This window comes from Passer domesticus, chromosome 6 (genome assembly GCF_036417665.1).
Source record: "Passer domesticus isolate bPasDom1 chromosome 6, bPasDom1.hap1, whole genome shotgun sequence".
NCBI classification, from domain to species: Eukaryota; Metazoa; Chordata; class Aves; order Passeriformes; family Passeridae; genus Passer; species Passer domesticus.
This window is the reverse complement of record NC_087479.1, coordinates 48614759-48635462: the sequence shown is the minus strand read 5'-3', so window position 1 is coordinate 48635462 and position 20704 is coordinate 48614759. Positions and strand designations below refer to the sequence as shown.

Sequence of the window (20704 nt, the reverse complement as noted above, 5' to 3'; positions counted from 1 at the left end):
AGAAATTCACTCTTACAATTCAGGAATCAGGCACTCCCAGCCCCCCGATTCACCATGTAAACTACTAGAAAAACTATAACCTGATCCACTGGATTAAGCAGCTCAGCAGAATGTCTGGGTCTTCACTGTTCCCTCTGTGTGAATTATATGTCCAGAGTATTGCAAAATTCACCCAAATTACTCCCTTTTTCCACAATCTAATCATAAAACCTGCACTTCAGGGTTATAAATTCACAATTTGAGGCTAAGCATAAATTCACTCAGTAACCTGGGTTTGTTTCTTGCAGCATTAATTCGCACATACACTGAAAATCATTGAACACAGCACAGCCAAGTTATCAAACTGCAGCAATGCTGTCAAAATGAAGGTTGTTTTTTTTTTTCTTAAATGCAAACATGTCTTTTATTATTAGCTGCATAAGGGTGATCTATGTTTACACAGCTCAGAACTGGATTTAAAACCAATTTTAACAGCCAACTGTTTCAACTTGCATGTAAACAAACATACTGCATTTCTTCATTAGCTGGAGTTTGCTGCAGTCTGTCAGCCATCTGTACTGTCTTGCATTCTGTTCTTTATTCAGAGCACCACTATCAAATGTTGGTGATATAGTATTGCTCTCTTTGGAGACATCATGACTACACTATAAATAGTTTAGAGACATAACACACTATTTCTAACAGTTGTCTTAATATCTGCTTTCTCAGAATGCATTAGGTTGTTCTATTTCTCATCCAATTTTGGTACTCTTTTTTTCGTTTTGTGGATACGATGAAAAAATATTTTATTTATTTGCTCTCTCAGAGGTACAGAGCAAAAACTGCAGCCTGAGCAAGGCTTTATCCCAACTTCTGCACCCCTCAAATCCCAGATGCAGAGGCCAAACCCCAGAACATAACCCTGCAAATATCTGCAGTGCAGTACGAGGGTGACTGCACAGTGCACAAGAGCCAGGCTGTCCTTAAACCAGCTAGTTTAGGTGCTGGAGCCAGCCCCGGAGCACGTGCACAGAGAGCTGCAGGCTGACCCAGGCATCCACTGAAGTCACACCAACCAAACCCAGCCTGGAATCTCACACTGTGCTGGTGCAGCTCTGTGCTGGAGCTCAGGAGCTCCCTGGCTCTCTCCAGCCAGCTCGAACATCAGCAAACCCCTGGCTCCAGCAGAAGGGACCACAGCCCAACCCAGTTGGTGCTACCTGTCCCCAGCCTCTCCTTGGGGTCACAGTGCTTGCAGATACACCCTTGAGCAGCTCTACAGCCCCTGGGCTCTGCATGCCAGAGGCTTTCCCGAGGACAGCCCTGCATCCCAGCCCCTGGGGCTGCCAGGAGCTCCCAGAAGCCGTGGTGGTACCACATCCCCTCCAGCCTGGAGTCACACCCTGGCTATCGGGCTGCTCTAAACCGCTCCAGCTCTCCCAAGCAATTCCAAGGGGACTGCAGCACAGCTGAGGACACCACCCAGACAGCTCAGCTACTGATCTGAGCAGCGTGCACTACTTTTAAACTTCAGAGGACAGGTGATAGGATCTTTAGAAGAACAGACCTTACTTAAATAAGGGGCTTTGGTAGGTTGTTGAGTCATTCTCTTTTAGGAAGTGAAGAGAGCTGGCAGTGAGACAGAAAACCTGAAAAACACCTTAAACACCAATTTTCCCTCTTCTAGGGACAGCAGAGCACTCAAACATTACTTGCATAACCAGTGCCACTTGACAAGTGATGCAACCACAAAGCTACTTGATATCCATGTTAGTTTTCCAAAGTGAAAGCTGCCTCTTCAAATACAACTTTTTACCTGACCCAGTGGATGAGTTTTAAAGTTTTCAGGAAGAACTTGATGCTCTGCCTTCAAGTTGACTCCCAGACTTACATCATACTTCTGATTTCAGACCTGCAGTGCTTTAAACCCACCTTCTCCCAAGAGAACAAATTTGCTGCCCTCCAAGAACAGACTTGTGGCACATTCGTGCAACAACAATAGAACTGGCCCTGATCAGAGGTGTCAGAGCTCTGAAAGCTGATTTTGGTGGTAAAATTACCAAGAAGTGAACATACCTTATTCTGAGAGATCCATTTCAGCTTCAATTCTGAGTTTCTGACTGAGGAAAGTGTGGTGAAACACTATCTAATTTTATTATCCTGTCAGCCATATACAAAGAACAGCAGGGCTCACTGATAATGGAACCATTAGTTTGCTATCCATTACTCTCTGATTAAAACAGACTAAAACTTTAACCTGTAACTCAGCAAAAAAGTTCTTCAGGTGTCTAACTGTCTGGATAAGTCTGGGGATGTTATTTTTACAGCCTAATAAATCTACCACTGGAAATCTCTTCCTTTTCCCAGCTTATGCCTCTTTTTCTGGAACAGCAGCAACAAAAATGCCTACATCCTTGTGTCCCGATCATTTTCAGCAGAATTTCTTATGTAGAATTAAACAAGCCAAGTTGCAGGCGTGAAATCAAGCTGCCAGAGAGGCTCACAGCCACAGAATGCTCCTACAGAGCTGCAGTACCACTGTTACAACATGAGCAAAATAAACTCTGACATGCAACCATTTAGGGGGACAGAATACAAAAGAATTCCTTCTTCCCCTTCAATGCCTACCCTTATCAGGCAGTAGGTTCAAAGCAGGGCTGGGAGAGGGGAAGAAAATACAGGTCTGTTTCCTTCAGGTCTGTTTGTTCCCTTCTGCGACTGAAAGAATGAAAAAAATGCAGTAGCACTGTCAAAAATTTCCAGATCTATTTTGGCACATCATCTCTCAAAAGCAGCCTGATCTAAAAATTTCAAGCATGTTTAACTCAAGAGCCCTTGACAACATCTAATACACAGGCTATTTATCATAAATTGAGGTGCTTATTTTTGGACTTCACCTTGAAACAGCAAAGAATGTCTGTTTTGTCAGTATCAGAAAAGCTTATAAATCCTGCCAAATGTATCAATATTATGTACTTCAATTGTATTCTACATATACTGCAGAGATATCCACAACTCTCTGCAAAATTCATTCAGCATTACAGATGTGCATATTTTGAACTCAATGTGAAATCAGATCATGTTGGGAAGCACTATGACTTGCCCCCTCTACATGAACAATTACTGGATTTAGCACTTCTAAGTAACTAGTGTGAATTCTAATGTACTTTAACATGTGAGAAAAAAAAAGGGTAACTTATTTTTTATGTTTTTCCTTTACCCATTCCACAATTCTCACACACACAATGATACCACTAACTATAATAACCCTCTGGATCTTCACAACTACAGAGAATTTTGAAAAAATCTGCAAACCTGCAAGAGACACCCTTTGTAGTGCAAAGTTTTATGTATGAAAAGACAAATTTCACACTTTATCACTTGCCCCAAATATCACTTGCTGCTATATAGAAATTCAAATTAATAGGTATCACAGGGGATTACAGGTTCAATGGCAAGCTGCATTTAGAACAGCCTTTCTACAGTCTCTGCCTTTTAACCATCTCAAACTTTTTCAAGCACTTTAAACAATCTCAGTTGACTGCAGTATCCTTTCAATGCCTTCAACTAAATTGATAAGGCACCTTTCCAGCTTTGTGTAGGGGATGCATCACTTAGGGCTCTTCAGATTTCTGACTTCAGAGCATGCAAGGCCAGCAGCCACCATCTCTGCCAACAGCACTGAAGGAATCAACAATTTGGACTGTCCACACATGGCAGTGGTGCTGATCCTGCTATGACATACCAGGAAAGCCTCCAATAAAGCAGTTTCCCAATCAGACCCACAAGGTGTCATCTTCACTAGCAGTGAGCCACCCACCACAACACTTTGCCACTTGCTCTGTACACAGAGCAGACCCTTCTCCCCAGCCATGTTTCAACCAAAATGGATTTGTAGAAGGCATCCAAGGAGCCCCACAAAAGTGCTTTACCTGCCATGAAAAGCTATCAGGTGCTCTTCCATTCCTTATTCTCCTCTGCATGGGGCAACTACTAGGAAGTAAATATCAGCTATTCACCATGCATTAAGCCTTGAAAAGCAAGACTGGTGCTTTAGGTGATTTGCAAATATACAGCTCTTCAAACCCAGTGATTTCATCAGGCCAAAACCTGACGCACAAGCAGCATGGTCTGTAAGAACAGCAGCTTTGCTGCTCTTGCAAAGAATTGAAAAGGTTCCTTGTAGCTGTCTTGCAGATCTCAAAGAAAAATAAAACCATGGACTATGTGCTGTTTTTCCACAAAATTCATTGTGAGGCCTTGAATTCAAACCCAAAGTAGAAAGTCCAGGCATATGTAGAAAATAAACAAATGAAAAACAAAAGCCTTGTTTCTAGCACAGTTATTTGTGGATAAAGCTGACTTAACATGTCAAGAGTAATTGAGGTGAAAAAGTTAGCTTTGTGCTTAAAGGTTCACATACTGCTGTGAGAAAGAAGAAAAATAAAGGGAACTTCTTCAGACAAGCAAAGATCCTTAAAAAGAACTGCAGACAGCATATATGATCCTAGATGACTAATACTGCAACTCAGAAGAAACACTCAAATAAAAAAGATTCTCATGAATCAGGACAGTCTTTTTCAAGAAACATTTTAATGATGACAAAGTCACATCTGTGTCACCTCTAAGCTCCTCAGTCTCATTTTCTGTTTACCCTTGCAGAAGAACACAACAATGCAGACATCAGGTTTTTTAATTTTCTGAAGAGCAGAGCCTGTTTTTAGTGAACTAATTTCAATAGCCTATCTGTCACACAGCCTGTGCACCTACTGCTACTCAAAAGAAAACAGAGGACAGGGAGAAGGGCACAGAATTACACTTTATCTTATAAATATAGAGCAAAACTGTCAGCATAAAGCAATTCAACTTAATTTTATATGACCGAAGAGGAATTTATGCTAGAAGATGGCACATAACTAGAGAAACTGCAGAACAAGCCCTGAAAATCAAAATTATCACTTTAAGCCTCCAGATCAAGGGCTCTGGTTTTCAGTGTGTGGATAGTTAAACTGCAGAGTAGCTTCTCAACTCATTTTCTACTTTGCAAACTTTGGAGTACAAGGAAAATAAGAACAAAGAGGAGAGGACAGCTAATTTTAGTGTTTCTGGGCTAAAACAAAATAACAACAAAGAACTACTGAACCATGAAGCAGTTTTTCCAAGCTGCTATTTCAGTTACAGGCTTTCTTTTCCCTAGTCAGTGCTGGAAAGAAGATGCCAGCTTCTACCCTATCACAGTAATACAAGCACCTTATTTTATGCAGAGGGGCACATTGAGAGCTCTGAACTGCTTGCATAATGCTTCTATACATTTTGCTGCACCCAAAATGTGTATTATAGCTGACAGGAAAAAACCAGCATGATTTCTTCAATTTCCTTCTCTCTCACTGGCTGCCCCTAGTAAGAAGCATCACTCTGCAAACTGAACTTGAGTCTTGCCTATTACATTTTAACAACTACCCTGAAAACTCATCCCTCTGACAGCTTATTATTACAGCACTGGACTGAAGCTTCATAATTCTCAGTCTCCACCATGTGTGGAAAGAGTTTTGAGGACAAGACCTTAGGATCACAAGATTATCCAGGGTCAAAGCGACCTCCAGAAGTTCAGTCCAGCCTCCTGCTCCCAAGCAAATCAGCCATGAGATCTTTTCCATTCCATAAGGCTCACATGGCACAACCTCCCCAGGCAGCCTATTCCTCTGCTTGATTGTCCCCGTGGTGGAAAAGGTTTTCCTTACATTAAGTCCAAACCTCGTGTTTCTATTTGTGTCTTTTGTTTCTCTAAGTTCATCTTCTCGATGAACCTCCTTGTAGGTACTGTCAGGCTGCTACTCTGTACCCTTGAAACTTTCTGTTCTCCCTGCTGAACAAACCTAGTAAGACTTCATCATGAGATTTTTCACTCATCAGTTTCAGTTAAGAGAAAACGAGGTACCGAGGCAGTTACCTCCTCAAAACAACTCCCCAGACTTTCAGGTCTTAAAATGAATACATGATCTTCAAAGAAACTGTAATCATCTCACAGGAGTGGGCTTTTGAACTCTGATTTTTCTAAGGAAAGTTCCCTTTTCTGCAAGTATTTACTCAGAACAACCCATCTTATGTTTTCAGCATCATCAATACTACTCTAGGGCTGAACAAAGTCTCCTACAATTTAAGGATGAATGGATTGGTTTTAGTCACTGTTTCAAAATAAAGCAAACTGGGAACAGAGGGCGAACACTGAAATTTCTCTCCTGAGTAGCAAATTACTGCAATAAATTTGGGCAACCAAACAGAAAGCTAGAACAGAAAATGCTATGCTGCCTTCACACATAGCAGCATTAAAATATACTGGGTTAGGTTCATAATATTGCTGTTAAAGTTCTCTCTTCTCTAAGGATCTATGTGCTATTACTCTGCAAACCTTCACAGGAATAAATTATGCTTTCCAAGCATTAAAAACACATTAACATGACATAGGGCATGGAAATTCAAACTTCAAAGACTTACTGAATCCAATAGATCATAAACCAAATCAGTATTAGAAAAAAGAAGATGGTTACATTAACTAAAATAAAGCTCTCTGAAATAATTAAGTGATTTTTCAGCCACTGTGATAACACATATCCAATGGCTTAGATATCAGTGAAAGAGTCATTTAGACACAATTTCACTTTTAGTCATTTACTGGAACTCATAACCCTCTGGCCCAATTCCAGAAGATTTCTCAAATCCAATATAAAAAAAACTTCAAGTCAGCCTGAGCAGCCTATACCATGCCACATGAACAGTAAGCTGCCATGACACACACAGCAGCACATTTTAAAACTGTCTTCATTTTTCAGTGCCTTTCAATTACTTTAAAGAAAAGAGACTTGACAACAAACATTAACTTCTCTCACCATTTCACTGACTGTGTTATTAGCCAATTCATTCACTTGTCCCCTATCAGAGACAAAGTTGGTATGCTTATTCTTGCTCATAAGTGTTTAATTTCTTAAAAACATTTGCATGACACTAAAATCTGTTACACTTAACATCTCTAGCTTTACCTTACTTCTAAAATCAATAGGCCTATTTAAGCATTTTCTGCATAGCTGAATCTAAAACAGAATGTTTATCAAATGACAACTAGAATATTTTTATCCGAAAACATTTTACAAACTCAGTTTAAGGTACAACAGTGCTGTAAAGCTAAATTAAAAATATGAGATTTCTTTTAAATGGGCAACATGAGGCTGCAATCTTGCTATTTCACTTTGGCATTAGAATCTGAAATGTCATGTTTTCAGGAATTTTGGAAAACAGGCTTTCCATACAGTTTTTTTTTAAACCTACCACAAGCCATTCAAGGAAAAGTTGCCTCAACACCATATTCAGCTTCCCACAGATGATCACTGTCATCACTACGTTAAATGAATCTCAGGTACACACTTTTATACCACCAGTTTTTGTGACAGCCACCAGAAACTGAGCAATCTTAAGGCTTTATAACCTGGGGGGCAACTCCTCTGGATACTGCAGAGCTCCACTGACTTGAGTGTACCTCTCTGTATCAACACTGGACTTCACCCAGGAGCTCCTGCTGCATTTTGGGTCTCCTGTCGAGAGTGTTGTTTGCAAGAGAGTATCAATGGGTTCTACACAAGAGATTTACTACAGAGAGTTGTACTGCACATAGGAATGCTTGCTGGCTTTTACTCATGCCTTTCATTCTCCTCCATCCATCAGAAACCCGAGTGCTCTATTTAACCATGTGGGCTTCACCCATCTTCCTTTTGCAGCTGTTTTCCTAAGATAAGCTCTGAACTGTGTTGCTGTTCTGAGCCAGCTCACCTGCAAAGACTGTTTGAGAACCCTGCCCACTGGGACATGACTCAGAGCAGAAGACAGGTACACAATGCTTTCTGATTTTAGCATGGCAGTGAGACAAGAGCAGCAGTACAAACAGTACTTTGAACCTTCTAGATGGGAAGATGCAGTTGGGCTTACGCACACTCAGCTGACAAAATAACTTTGCAGTCATGTAAATGACTGGTGCATTCCTCCTGCTCCCTCAGGATCAGAAGTTTGCCTTGTTATGACTAGCAATGTGCTGGTCTGCAAGTTTTCACACATCTCCATCCAGTTTGAAGGAGGAGGTTTGAAGTGTCTTACAGAGGCAGAAATACAGGAGGGGAACAACTGGGAGGGTTTCTACATGTAGCAGTGCTTATGCTTTGAGAAAGAGGTGGAGAATGTAATTACTGACCACTAAGTCTTATTAATCCCAGCAACTCTGGTAGCACAGTCTGCCAGGGGAGGATGGGATAAATGCGCTGCTACATGGCCAGAGCAAGAAAAAGACTACTTAAGAATCAGACAGGTTAGCTCTAAAACTCAGCTGAAAAGTTTGACACCGATCCAGGGGAAATAAAAGTGCTACTGCATCTCACCCCAAGATAGCTGAAAAAAAGGATGAGTAAGAAGCCATACCTTCAGGCTTCTATAGTACAGAAGTGTCTTCTCTCCAAAAGTAGGAGAATGTATAGCATACAGTGTCCTGGAGACAGTGACTGGCAGGCCTGAATGCTATCCCCTGAAGGTCCAAACTCACTGTAGACCTTGAAGAGCTTTCAAATGCTAAGAACACCTGCTTAGAGCCACATGAACCTTGGAGAAAGTCTTTTCTCTAAAAAACAGTGCACTGAAGTACCCAAAAGTTTATGGCCAAAGAGACACTTTCAAAAGAGGTAACAAAGCTGTATCTGCAAATCGTCCCTCCCAGGTGCAGGTCCAGCACTATGACAAATGTGAACAGTGTGACAGCCTTGTTTGGGTGTGCAGCTCTGGCTTCCCAGCAGGCACACCAGATGGCTCTCAGTAGGGTCTACACAACAACAACTCTCTTGGGCAAGACAGCAAGGGAAAAAAACAGAGAAAAGAGCACAGCAGCAAAACACCTCATGAGGAAGCTCCAGCTAAGGCCTGTGTAATGATTATGGTCCTGCATAACAGATCTGTGTCAAACAAATTATGAGTGAAAGCAAATTACCTGAAATGTTAGGAGGTGCAGCTTGGACAAACATAAAAACCACAGTTTTTCTAATACTAGTTCTCTAAAATGGAAGTAATCCTCTTTAATTATATCTAGGTGTATGTAAATTTCATGTAACAACACAAACACTTCTTACATCTCTGTCTTACCATGAATTGAATAAAAAATCATTTAAGTGAATGATATTAAAATGGCCTCATTGAGGAACTAAGCTAGAATTCAGAGATTCACTTTTGCTAGCTCAAACATAAAACTAATTTAGCCTCAAAGCTCCAAGTGTTTTAATGGTTTTGATTCCTCTTCCCACTGAGTATCAGCCAACACACAGCACTGAATAAGACAGATGGAATCCAAATATGAGTATTATTTCTCTTAATAATGCATAAGCATACAACACAAGTGCATCACAATCATATTGATCTCATGTGAATAAAAGTTTTTTGGACTTTGCTCCCGACTCCTTGAATTATCAAAATAGAGTGCTTAGCTCCATAATTACCACAGAAGAGAATGTTTCTCTTGTAAACACAGGACTGCATATGCAATCTCACTGAATGGAAGAGATGGTTTTGAAGCATGTTACCTGTTGCCAAAAAGATAATAAACAGGAGTATAATTTGAAATCCCTGTAGGAGCACAAGTTATCTAATTAGATATCTAATATCTAAGATATCTAATTTTTCAGCCACTGTGATAATACATATTCCAATGGCTTAGATATCAGTGATAGATTATTATAATAGAAGTTGTCAGTAAGTAAAGCAATAGAGGAAGAGTACAGGGGGAAAAAGGGCTGAAAGAATGTATGTTTAATTTCAGCAGAGGTACATCAGTAGTCCTTCACATACTTAGCACTGCTAAATTTGAAGTCCTCTGATAAAATGACTTTATTTGAATTCTCCCTGGCATGGCACACTGAACATTAATGCAACATAAGTGAATAAATAGTTCTTTCTCACTGGCTTTCTGCCAATCACAAAACCAGCCATCCTTGAAGACCCTGAATACCAGCAGTGCAGTCCTGACTTGTTTGGCCACAAGACATTGTAGATCTCTCCATGCACCACGCAGAAAAGCAACACAGGACACTACTCTGTCCTCATTTGTTAAAGAGATGGGGATGGGGCTTATTATCTCTCAAACATGAAAAACATTAACACAACATCAAATCCCATTTCATATTCCTGAACAGCTTGTCAGCTAAGTTAAAACATTTGTATCTTAAGATTACTAAACACCATCACTGTAATCCACAAATACTATCTTAATCTAAGGAAAAAGACACAAGCATTTTGCTTTCATGCTCCTCTAAGCAGTCTGCACTTCAGACTTGCTGTGCCAAGGAAAACCAGAGACAGCAAATTAATCCTGTAAGATTTAAAGTAAACAGAAGAACCAAGAGAGAGCCTTCTACTACTCTGTTCCAAGTACTTTCTCATTTTCACAAGTTGCAAATCTCAACATTATGTTTTGTTTAGGAGACTTATGTCTAACATGTAAACTGAACCAAAAAATTCCTGAGAAAGTCATGCAACTGACCATGTAAATGCATTTCTACAATTCTCTACATTTTTCTTAGCCCCAATTCTGTGTGACAGAGGGCCCAAATAAAAATACTGAGTCAAATCAGCAGTATCAAAGAGGAAGAAGTCATAGGAATGCGCAGTAAAACTTTAAAAGTGACTGTCATCACAGATTTCCATTATCTCACTTGTTTAAAGTTACTTGGCAGAGTAACCATAAAATAATATTTTGTATCCTTTTAAAACAGAATTAGGAATCAAAGCACAACAAGTGCCATGAAACAGCAAAAAGAAGATTGTGAATTTTTGGTTTCTGAAGACTGACAACATCCCCTCCCACCACAACCTGTGACTTGCCTTCCCAGTGAAAACATTAGATTCACTGTCAAATGAAAAAAATCAATCTGTGTGTTCTAAAGAACTTGGCATGCACTTTCAAAGTAGTCGCTTCAGACATGGAAAATTCAAATGTTCAAAAGACAGGCTGACACCTACTAGCCAAAGATAAGATCACTGGTAATAAAACTTAAGCTCCATAATACCTGTATTTCCAGCACTGATAAGTATTGTTTTACTTATCTTATCTTACTCTCCTTGCCCAACAATCCACTCAAAAGATGAAACAAAGGGTAGTATCAAAGAGAGGCTTCAGACTTGAATCAGTTCTTCATACATTTACTCAAGGCAGACCAGTAAAGGTGAAAAGATTGCCTTTTGCCATCTGCTTTAAATGTAAGACCTGAGACAGAGATTTGCCTCCATAATGCTTGTAATCACCTTGTAATGCTTTCTCACTTCCTGTCCTTATTTTCTGCCAAATTTTGAAAAAATCTTGTAACTGTGCTCCCAAAAGTCACAAAGTTGGATTTTTTTATAATCATAAACCAATTATTGTCTAAATGTTATAGATATAGAGCTGCTTACCCTAGAAGTGGGTGCTCCTTTTTCATTTCAACTTCATTACCACTGTGAGTAATACATCTTTAAAAAAATCAGGATGCCTTTATCTTTTCTTTGTAGTGGTTAAATCCTAAAAAGAAGCAGCAGCAGATGAAGAAGTCAAAGAAAAAAAAATCCATTCACTATTTTCTACTTCTGGAATTGACTTTTGTGTGTTTAAGTCATAAACCCTTTCCCAAAAGTACCAAAGAAAAAGGATTTTCCTTCATCCACACATTAAAAAGAAAAAAACACACCACAAAACCATGAGAAATCAAAATAGACAGCCAAACAGAGGAGATACAAGCAGGGAATAAATCCAAGAAGCAAAAATCATATCCTGTACTTGCATCAGAACACAAAACAACACAAAGTACAACACCCTGGCATACAGAAAAGCAATAAAGGAATTGCAAAGTTATAAACACCAGCAATGTATCTTGTCATAACACTTAATCAAATGTCAGACACTGTATTATCATTGTCTGATCTGTTAGCCATTGTTAAATGGCTTTCATCCCTTCCCCTCAGTATTCTCTAGTGAGGTCTAGCAGCACCTAGCTTTTTATTATTTAACTTTAATTTTTCTTTCTATAGAAATGAACCATGGGGTCTGAGACTTCCAAGGCCTTAAATGGGTTCATACTTTTGAAATCAGCCAACAGTGGAGGCTGAAGGAAAACCTTGACAACTTCAAAAAAATAAGAAAAGCTGGACAAAAGGGATTTCCACTGAAGCAATCACCAGTAAGAAATCTGGCTATTTAATATTTGTTAATTTAACATTTAAGAGAACAACATTATGCAAAACAATGTTCTGGCAAAACAAACACATCCTAAAAACTCCTTACTGTATCCTGATGGACTTGTTACCAAGGAAGGAATTGTTCACATTAGTTTTACACCTGGGAGCAGAAGGAGGAATTATAAAAATGGGAATTGAAGTGGCAAACTGTAGAAGGAGGCATTTTCAAAACCATACTTCTAAGGTAAGAACTACCAAATTTTTTCTCTTTGAGAATGACTTTTTTTTAAAAAATTTTAAAGGTTTTTATTTACTTTTTACTACAACAAAAAAAGAACTGCAAGGCATAGTTTTTTTCAGTCTTTGCTGGCATCTGATTACATGCCAAATCCACTGAATTTATGGAGACCTCAGCAATCAACTGCCAGGAGACCAAGAAAAAACCCTTAGGCAGGTTTTAAAACAGGAGACAGTTTAGCATTTTTGTCCTCACAGGACTAGATGAATCACGTTTACTTTTTCTTCCCCTTCCCCCTGCTCCTTCCACAAAAAAAAGTCGGTTGAATGTTGGGGCAAAGGCACAGGCTGTATTAGACCATCTAAAAAACAGAGTCCACAAGTAGCTTCTGCCTTTGACAACTTCAGTTTGAATTAGAGAAAGGCAGCCAGCAGGCAAGGGAGAAGAGCCACCAGGTGGGAGGACAAATGGGTCCCTGTCACTGAGCAGGCTTCCCAGTCTTGGAAAGCTGTGCCATGGCCTCACAGCAGAAACACAAATCTCCCTTTGCTGACTCTCTCATTAAACAGAAGCTTTACAGTAACTTATAACCTAAGCACAAAGGCCAGAGGGACTGGCAGGGCCCAGAGCTGGAGTGGTTTGTTGGTGAGTGGAAGCTGGAAACATCAGGCAAACACAAACACCATCACAGGCATAAAAGTACAGGCACAACCCAGGTTCAAACCAAATCCAAAACCCCTAAATTAAAAGCAGGGAGAAGCAGTCTGTTTGCTGGCACTGCCTTGGTGAGTTTATGGCCCCACAATGACAAATGGGTTGGAAAGAACCAGTGCTACAACACCATAAACAGGTAGTGTTGGCACCACTAAGCTCTCTCCCTTCTCATTCACCTGCAGTAACTTACCCAGTAATGCAGTATATTCTCTGCCTACAGAATGCATACTGGTAATATGCATTAAAGAGTAAACTTTGCAGCAGCAGCATTCTTCTTAAAGAGACAAAAACTATGAACAACTAACAAAGTCACTTCCACTAATACAAAGAAGTAAACCATTAAAAAGACTGTTCGATCAAATTCCTGTGAGGGTAACTTAAATAATGTATTTCTCCTTGACTATTTTTCTATAAGGTTCCAGTCTCACAAAGCCTGCCAATAAAATTCATCAACACAATTGAAATAGGGTAGATAAGCAGCATTTACACCAGAAGTTTCTTGACCTAAAGTTCTGGGGTCAGCCAGGTAAAAAACAATTACTCTAACCTCAAATCATCATCATTTTGGCATTATTTTCCCATCCATAAAAGGAGGTATGGATGAGATTTCTTTAGAGAACACTGCAAATTGATAGCTTTGTTCCAGTTCACTACAGTTTCTTATTGATTTTCTCTCGTTTTAGCCTGCATTGATTTGTTAATCCCTTCTCTGTAAAAGTCCTAATGACAAATTGAGAATGAAAAACTGCATGCTTTAGGGCCTTTTCCACCAATCTCTAGCTTCAAGCCATATTTTCACTTGAACTTGGAACATGTCCATGCACTTACCCTAGGTTAGATCTGATTCACCTTAAACCAGGTTAGGTGCATTTTATGCTGAAACCTTTCTGTTCAGGCTTCTCATGGATGAAAAAGGCAACCAAAATCACATCAGTGAGGCAGAACTGGAGTTCTGTCACTTCCAAGGGTGCTGCTCACAGAGACTGTCTCAAAACCAAGAACATTTTTAAGTAATTTTGCAGCACTGCCCACGGTTGATTAGCACTAACTGCAGCATGCATCTGAAGGGCATTGCTGAGCATTTATGGCACTGGTTGGTGCAAAGAAATCCTTCCAAGGAGCAGGATCACAAGCTGTCTCTATGCTCAGAGCTGCAGTCATGGTGCACTGTTACTAGAACAATCCATGTAGAAGGATGGGACCCAGCCAATAGTTTTAATTTAAGGAATACAGTATGAGCATGAAGAGATCAGAGAGTTATACAAGGCAACTTAGATTAGTAATTCTGTTACCAATAAGATCATTAAATAGAGCTGCCAATTTGCTGTCATTGTTGGGGCCTCACTACAGATAGCTGATGCCCATCTGCACAAGCCATGGCTACTGCTGCAAGTAGTTTTATCCTCTTTTCATTTCCTGACACTTTCTGAGATCTTCAAGTGAGATACTCATTTGGAATTCTAACTGCAACATAACACCAAATTGAAAATTAATTTATAGCTTATGAAGACTAAGGCTTGCCCAGAGTCACATTTGTAACACCTCAGTCATCACATGCTGGGTGGGTCTCCACCTCCTGACTTTATCCCATGTCATTCCTCTCCTACACCACCCCATCTGTCAGGAAATCGACCTTTCCTGGTCTCCCATACAGACTGCAGAGCAGCCTGGCCCCGGCTGCCACCTCACTGCTGCAGTACAAGCCCAAGCAGCCCAATTTTGGTCATTTTAAAGCAATCCTTATCTGCAGAAGTGCTACTTGGAAAGCCTCTCGTGTGTACCCACACAGCATGTGCTCCCTGGCACGCAGCGGCAGCGCGGGAGTTCTCCTCTGCCATTCCCTGGGTGTGACTTCGGCTTCCCAGCTCCCTCCAAGCAATGCCAGCTGCAGGGGAATTGGTAGGGGTGGCAGGAAGGACAGTGCTGGGGATCAGTGTCGCCTCCTCTTTGCTTTCCAAAAATTACAGACCCAGAGTTGGTGAGCCAGGCTCTGCTCCTAACACACTGCTATTCATAACTTGCAGAAATGACTTTGCCGTGCATGTTAAATGTCCCTCTAGCCAGGCCATAAGATATGCTTTACAAACCACAGTCATATCTTAATGGGATAAGAAAAGCACAGAGTAAGTGGGATAGCTACCTAGGCAAAAAGTGGCATTTGGGTTGCAGCAGTTTGGTACTGCTCTCAATTTTCTGCTTAGGAGAACAGCAGAGAGAACTGACTAAGCTAAGAAATAAATCCTGTTCCCTCACTGCCTGTGACATGACTGTGAACTCGCAGTGTTCTTGCAGTGCTGCCAAGATTAGTGTTACTCTCCTACACAGGGCGTGCAGAGCACACAAACACAAATAATCGAACACAGACTTGCTGCATTTTGTATGCAGACTGTAGTTTCCATCTTCTGTTACATCCTGTTTGGGTTTTTCTCCCTTAATAATAATTTCAACCATTTGGTCTCTTAGTTTCATCCTTAATTGCGATTTGTCACTCACACAGTGAGCTGTACTCAGAACCCACTTCTCCGTGGCCTTTATTTTCCTTTATTGTCACTTAAAATAAATTGATAAGCCAAGAACTTGATGCAAGAATATTAAAGGGACCATCTCTATATTAAAATTTTCATCATTGCACCTCTAAAAGAGAATAAAAAAATCAGTCAAGGAAAATTCAACAATGTCATTTCTCCAAAGACATGGATCAAGACCAAATCATAAAAGACACCAGTTCATAACTGGAAAAAAAAAAAAACACCAAAGCAAGAAACTCACAACACACCCCAAAGTATTACTTGCTTAGCAAGTGAGAAAGTTCACATCACTTCAACTTTTTTTTGCATTTACCTCCTTCCCTAACACCCAAAGTGCGTTTTTTAAGCAGCTTATTGGATCAGTTACTTCACACATATTCTCAAACTTTGAGCAGTAAAATCTGGTTTAGGAAAGTTCAACTTGTTTCTCTCCCACAAAAATACAAACCTCTCAATCTGAGCATTCAGAATAAAAACACTTACAGTAGCCAGTCAAACAAATAAGTATTTAAAAGCCACACACAAACCATAGAGATGATATTATATAATATTAGGTTATTTCTTTTGATTCCCCTTAAAGCCTCAACTATAGGTTTATTGAGAAAGAGGCCTCTAATGAATTTCCCTGATAAGTCACAAACAGTTGTCATTTTTTTAAAAGTAAATATTTTTTAAAGTAAATATTTTTTTTAAAGTAAATATTTCAATATTATTGTGACTATGTGTTAAGATAGAGTAATGTGTACACATTACTCTATCAGTTATATCAGCAATTAATTGTCATCATACAGATACCTTAGATATGTCTTGTAGGCAGCTGCTTAATAGTTTGCAACATGAATGGGGAAAAGGAAGAAAAACAAGAATATGCTAAAACCAAAGCTGCCTTTCAAACACTTAAACAAAAATGACATCTTACTGCAACTGCACTGAAAACAGCAGCAATAAACTTTGACTGCAAAGAGACATGAGAACGTGGGCATTTGTGGTACCACTCCCTGGAAGAAAGGAACCATACAGAGGATCCAAAGCAATCTGTACCGCACAGGATGAACCTGCACATTGGAACCATGGACCACAGCAGGATCAGGATAAACACAGTAAGCACATGTTGTCACCAGTCTAGCAGTTATGTTCATTCCCTGACACAACTGGTCCCTACATCCATTATCAAGATTCAAGTTGAGTGATGATTATTTTTTAATTTCCTAACTGAAATTCCAGAGATCCCTCCCCAGAAAACCGTGATCTAGCACAGTTTGCTTTGAGTAGAAAAGGACATGATGAAAACATGGCTTCACGTGAAATCATGCATATCCAAAACAACTGCAGCCCTTCCTTCCATCCAGCTTGGCAAGAAACATTCAGCACTGCACAGACACTTCTCACTTGTCTATTGCTGCAGCAAATGTTTGCTGCAATGTGAATGACATGCTGAACATACCACAAACAGTGGAACGATAGCTATTAAAGCCAAAAATATCAAACCGACTGGAAAAGCATTTTGACAAGGAGGAAACATTAAACCAGATCTTTGTAGCATTTGCTAAACAGAGAGACTCATCATATTTCGGGCCATTTGTATTTAATTGTCCTTTCATCTGAAGAGCGGTGCATGAATGTGCATCAGATGAGTCAGATGTTCTGAAGAGGTCCCATCAAGGACACCCCACAACACAAGAGCACTGCCTGCAAAATGCCTCACACAACAACTTCTCAGTGCCTTGGCTTATTCCATGTTGGTTAGGCACCAAAGCACTGAGAAGAAAACAGCAAACAGACCTGCAGTGGCAAAATGCAAGAACTTTAAACACATTTACACCAGGAACCTCCACGCTTTTCAACCTGCCAGGAAGACACACTCAGATTAGTGGATAATTATCTAAAACTCAGGCTTTGGTTCCTCCTTTGCTTCAGTTTGAAGGAAAAAAAAGCGCTCTTACTTCTCAAGGTCAATGTTTTCAGTTGAAGTCAAACTCACAATGCAATAGGTCACTCAACACTCCAAAAATCACGTTTTGAAGTGGCAGACACAGACATTATAAGTGTCAGTTCAAAGAAAGGAGAATCCCTGGTCTTTGGTGGAGAAAGTAGGCAAGCTATAGGCATGGAGACAAAGAGCAACATAGGAGGTTAAACCTACTCTGTCCTTGAGCTAAACCCATGTGTCTTTTATACTGTCCTCTAATCCTTAGATTAGTTTCTCCACTTTGGCTTTAACAATATTAACTGAAGTGCAGAGGCAATCAGCAGACCACAGCTTTGCCAAAAATTCAGTTGAATCATTAAAAGTGATTTATAAAAATAGACTACGAATAAAAATCATCAGTCATAATCCTCAATTGTTAAATTATCTCTCTGCATTAAACACAAATATTGGAATTGTTAATTCAAGGTAAACATGGAAAAGAACTCATCTCTATATTCCTTTCTATTCAGCTCTTAAATCAAATCCTATCTCCACATGACAACAAATGGAAAAATGGGTAGCTTGTGTGTTAACAAAGAACAGCTCACTCTATATAGCTTACATACTGCAATTTAATGTATTTTCAAGTATAAATTCTAGTTTTGGCATTAGTTTGTAATCTTGAAGTGAAACAATTTAGGTCCTTATTATCTGTTTTTCCTTTTTTCATTAACACAGCTCCTCCTAGGATGCAGATGATCCTCTTAAGTCATCTTTGTGCTGTTATCTCTGCAAAGAATGATGTCTGCTCCAGAACACTGCCATTGCTAATCACTCAAATCAGGTCTCTCACAGGTCTGTAAGGAGGAACAGCGATGAGGGCAGCAGAATAAAGATGAGATTGTTGTTTCTCTTTCTTTTCAAGGAATCTATCTAAATACATTCCTTCACTTTCATGGATGACTTGTCCTGCCAAGGGTAAGTTCCACTGTGCAAAAGCTGCAGCTGCCTTGGCTTTGTATTGTCTGAGAAACAACAGAACAATGTACTTGAGCCACAGCACAGGTGAAAAACAGCGTGAAGCAGCTTCACAAATGGAGCTGTCTATATATAACTAATGACAAAATGTAGGGACCCCCATGTCAAAATGGGTAAGAAAGCTGTCTGAGACTCAGAGGAGTTAAAAGTGACTAAACATTAGTGCAGCATCTGGGCTCTGGGGCCTCAGACAGGGTCCCTCAGGATGGCATCCCTTCCCTCCTGCGTGTCATCCATACAGCACAGATTGTTGTGTCACAAACTTGCTGAGAGTGCCCTCGATCCCACTGTCCTTTCTCACTGACAAACAGCACTGGTCCCAATACCAGTGCCTCACCACTCCCCACTGACCTCAACCCCGTGACTGCAGAGATTGAGCCAGTATTTATCCACTGAGTCACCCACACATCAAATCCTTGTCTCTCCCATTTAAAGACAGGATGTCATGTGGGAAAGTGTCAAATGCTTTGCACAGGTCCAGGTAGATGATGTCAGTTGCTCTTCCCTCATCCACCATTTCTGTAACCCCATCATAGAAGGCCACCAGATTTGTCAGGCTGGTGAAGCCATGTTGCCTCTCCTTATTTTCCATATACCTTATTAGAGTTCCCAGGAGGATTTGTTCCATGATTTTGCCAAGCACACAGGTGAGACTGACCAGTCTGTAGTTCCCCATGTCTTCCTTATCTCCTTTTTTTAAAATCGTTATGCTTCCCTTTTTCCACTTCACTAAACTGCCACAGCTTCTCAAGTATGATGGATGGTGGCCTAGCCAATTGCTCTGTCACTTCCCTCAGGACCCATGGATACATCACATCAGGTCCCAAGGACTTGTGCACCTTCAGATTCCTTAAATGGTCTCAAACCTGGTCTTCTCTTGGTCTTCTTCCCTCTCCTTGTCCCTGCCTTTGCCCTCTGCAACTTGGGCCATGTGGCTGGAGAAGTTTTGGGTTGGTTGATTGAAACTCTTCAGCCTTTTTCAGAACAAGGCAACTCTTCAGAAGTTTCACAGGTTCTCTTTAACACCTCACTGAAGTTTAATGCCCTGGATGACTACACTGAGTGCCACCTGAACAGATCATTAATCTGATTTAAGACAACAAGGCTGCACCTTAAAGCCCACCTTCTGCCTGTTCCCCAATCTCTGCTTTCCTGAACACGTCCCCTCCCTCACTCACCCTACAACACAAACTGGAGACTTCTCAAGGAGCACCAGAGATCAAGAGTAAGCTTAGTGGGTAGAAGTTCTGGATCAGCCATCAACCACATGTCTCAAATACATCACAAGTTTTTGTTCCTGCCCCCACAGTACTGGGAATTTCCACTCTTCTCAGCTGCAATACAAGCCAGGAGAACTGCTTATATGGCTGTGCAAGCCTTCCCCATGGATCAGAGGGACCACCAGTTGTGATTTGTGGGGTGCTCCTCTGGAGTTTCAGACAAAAGTAGTGCTACACCTGGGCAAAGCCCCACCTCCTCTGCTCAGCTGCACCGCAGGCACAACTTACACCTGCACACCTGAGAAAACTTGGAAACTTTTGCTAAGGCTGATTCCACCATGGAAAAAAACAGTTCCTGAATGCAAAAGCCTTTTGAAAAAAATAATTGAATCTTACTGATTTCTGAATTTACAGGAAGAGCAAGCAAGGGCTTGTGCTGCAGCATTTGAAAGGGCTCTGTTGGGAAACTGTTCTGATTATTTTAACACAAAATAAAAGAAGAAAATTTAAAAAAAAAAAGGAGGGGGGGGGTAGAAATTATAATTTTCTTCTTTACCCGAGATGCTCCATTTAGACAAGGAACTGAAACAGGGGTGTTCCACAGCTCCAAGCTCTGTTCAGCTGCTGTGCTCTGCTGCCCACCAGGAACCACCGCGTGTCTTCCAAGCTGCCCATAGTCCATTCTGCCCCAGGTGAACACCTTGCCAGCTTCTAAACACAAAACACATTTCAAGATTACTTATTCACCAAGTTCCTGAAACTTGTGGATACCAATTTAAAACCAGAACTTTTTAATGCATCTTATCTACAGCGTCAAAAGCCTGGTGAAAACTTATTTCTGGGAACAGAA

The 20704-nt window shown here is 40.5% G+C and overlaps 1 protein-coding gene across 1 annotated transcript in view; it reads right to left on the bottom strand.

Moving 5' to 3' along the window:
* SERGEF (secretion regulating guanine nucleotide exchange factor) overlaps positions 1 to 20704 on the bottom strand; it is a 142149-nt gene that overhangs the window by 91602 nt on the left and 29843 nt on the right. The window contains 1 exon segment of the mRNA XM_064425332.1: positions 20411 to 20565. Coding sequence (XP_064281402.1) covers positions 20411 to 20565 — 155 coding nt within the window.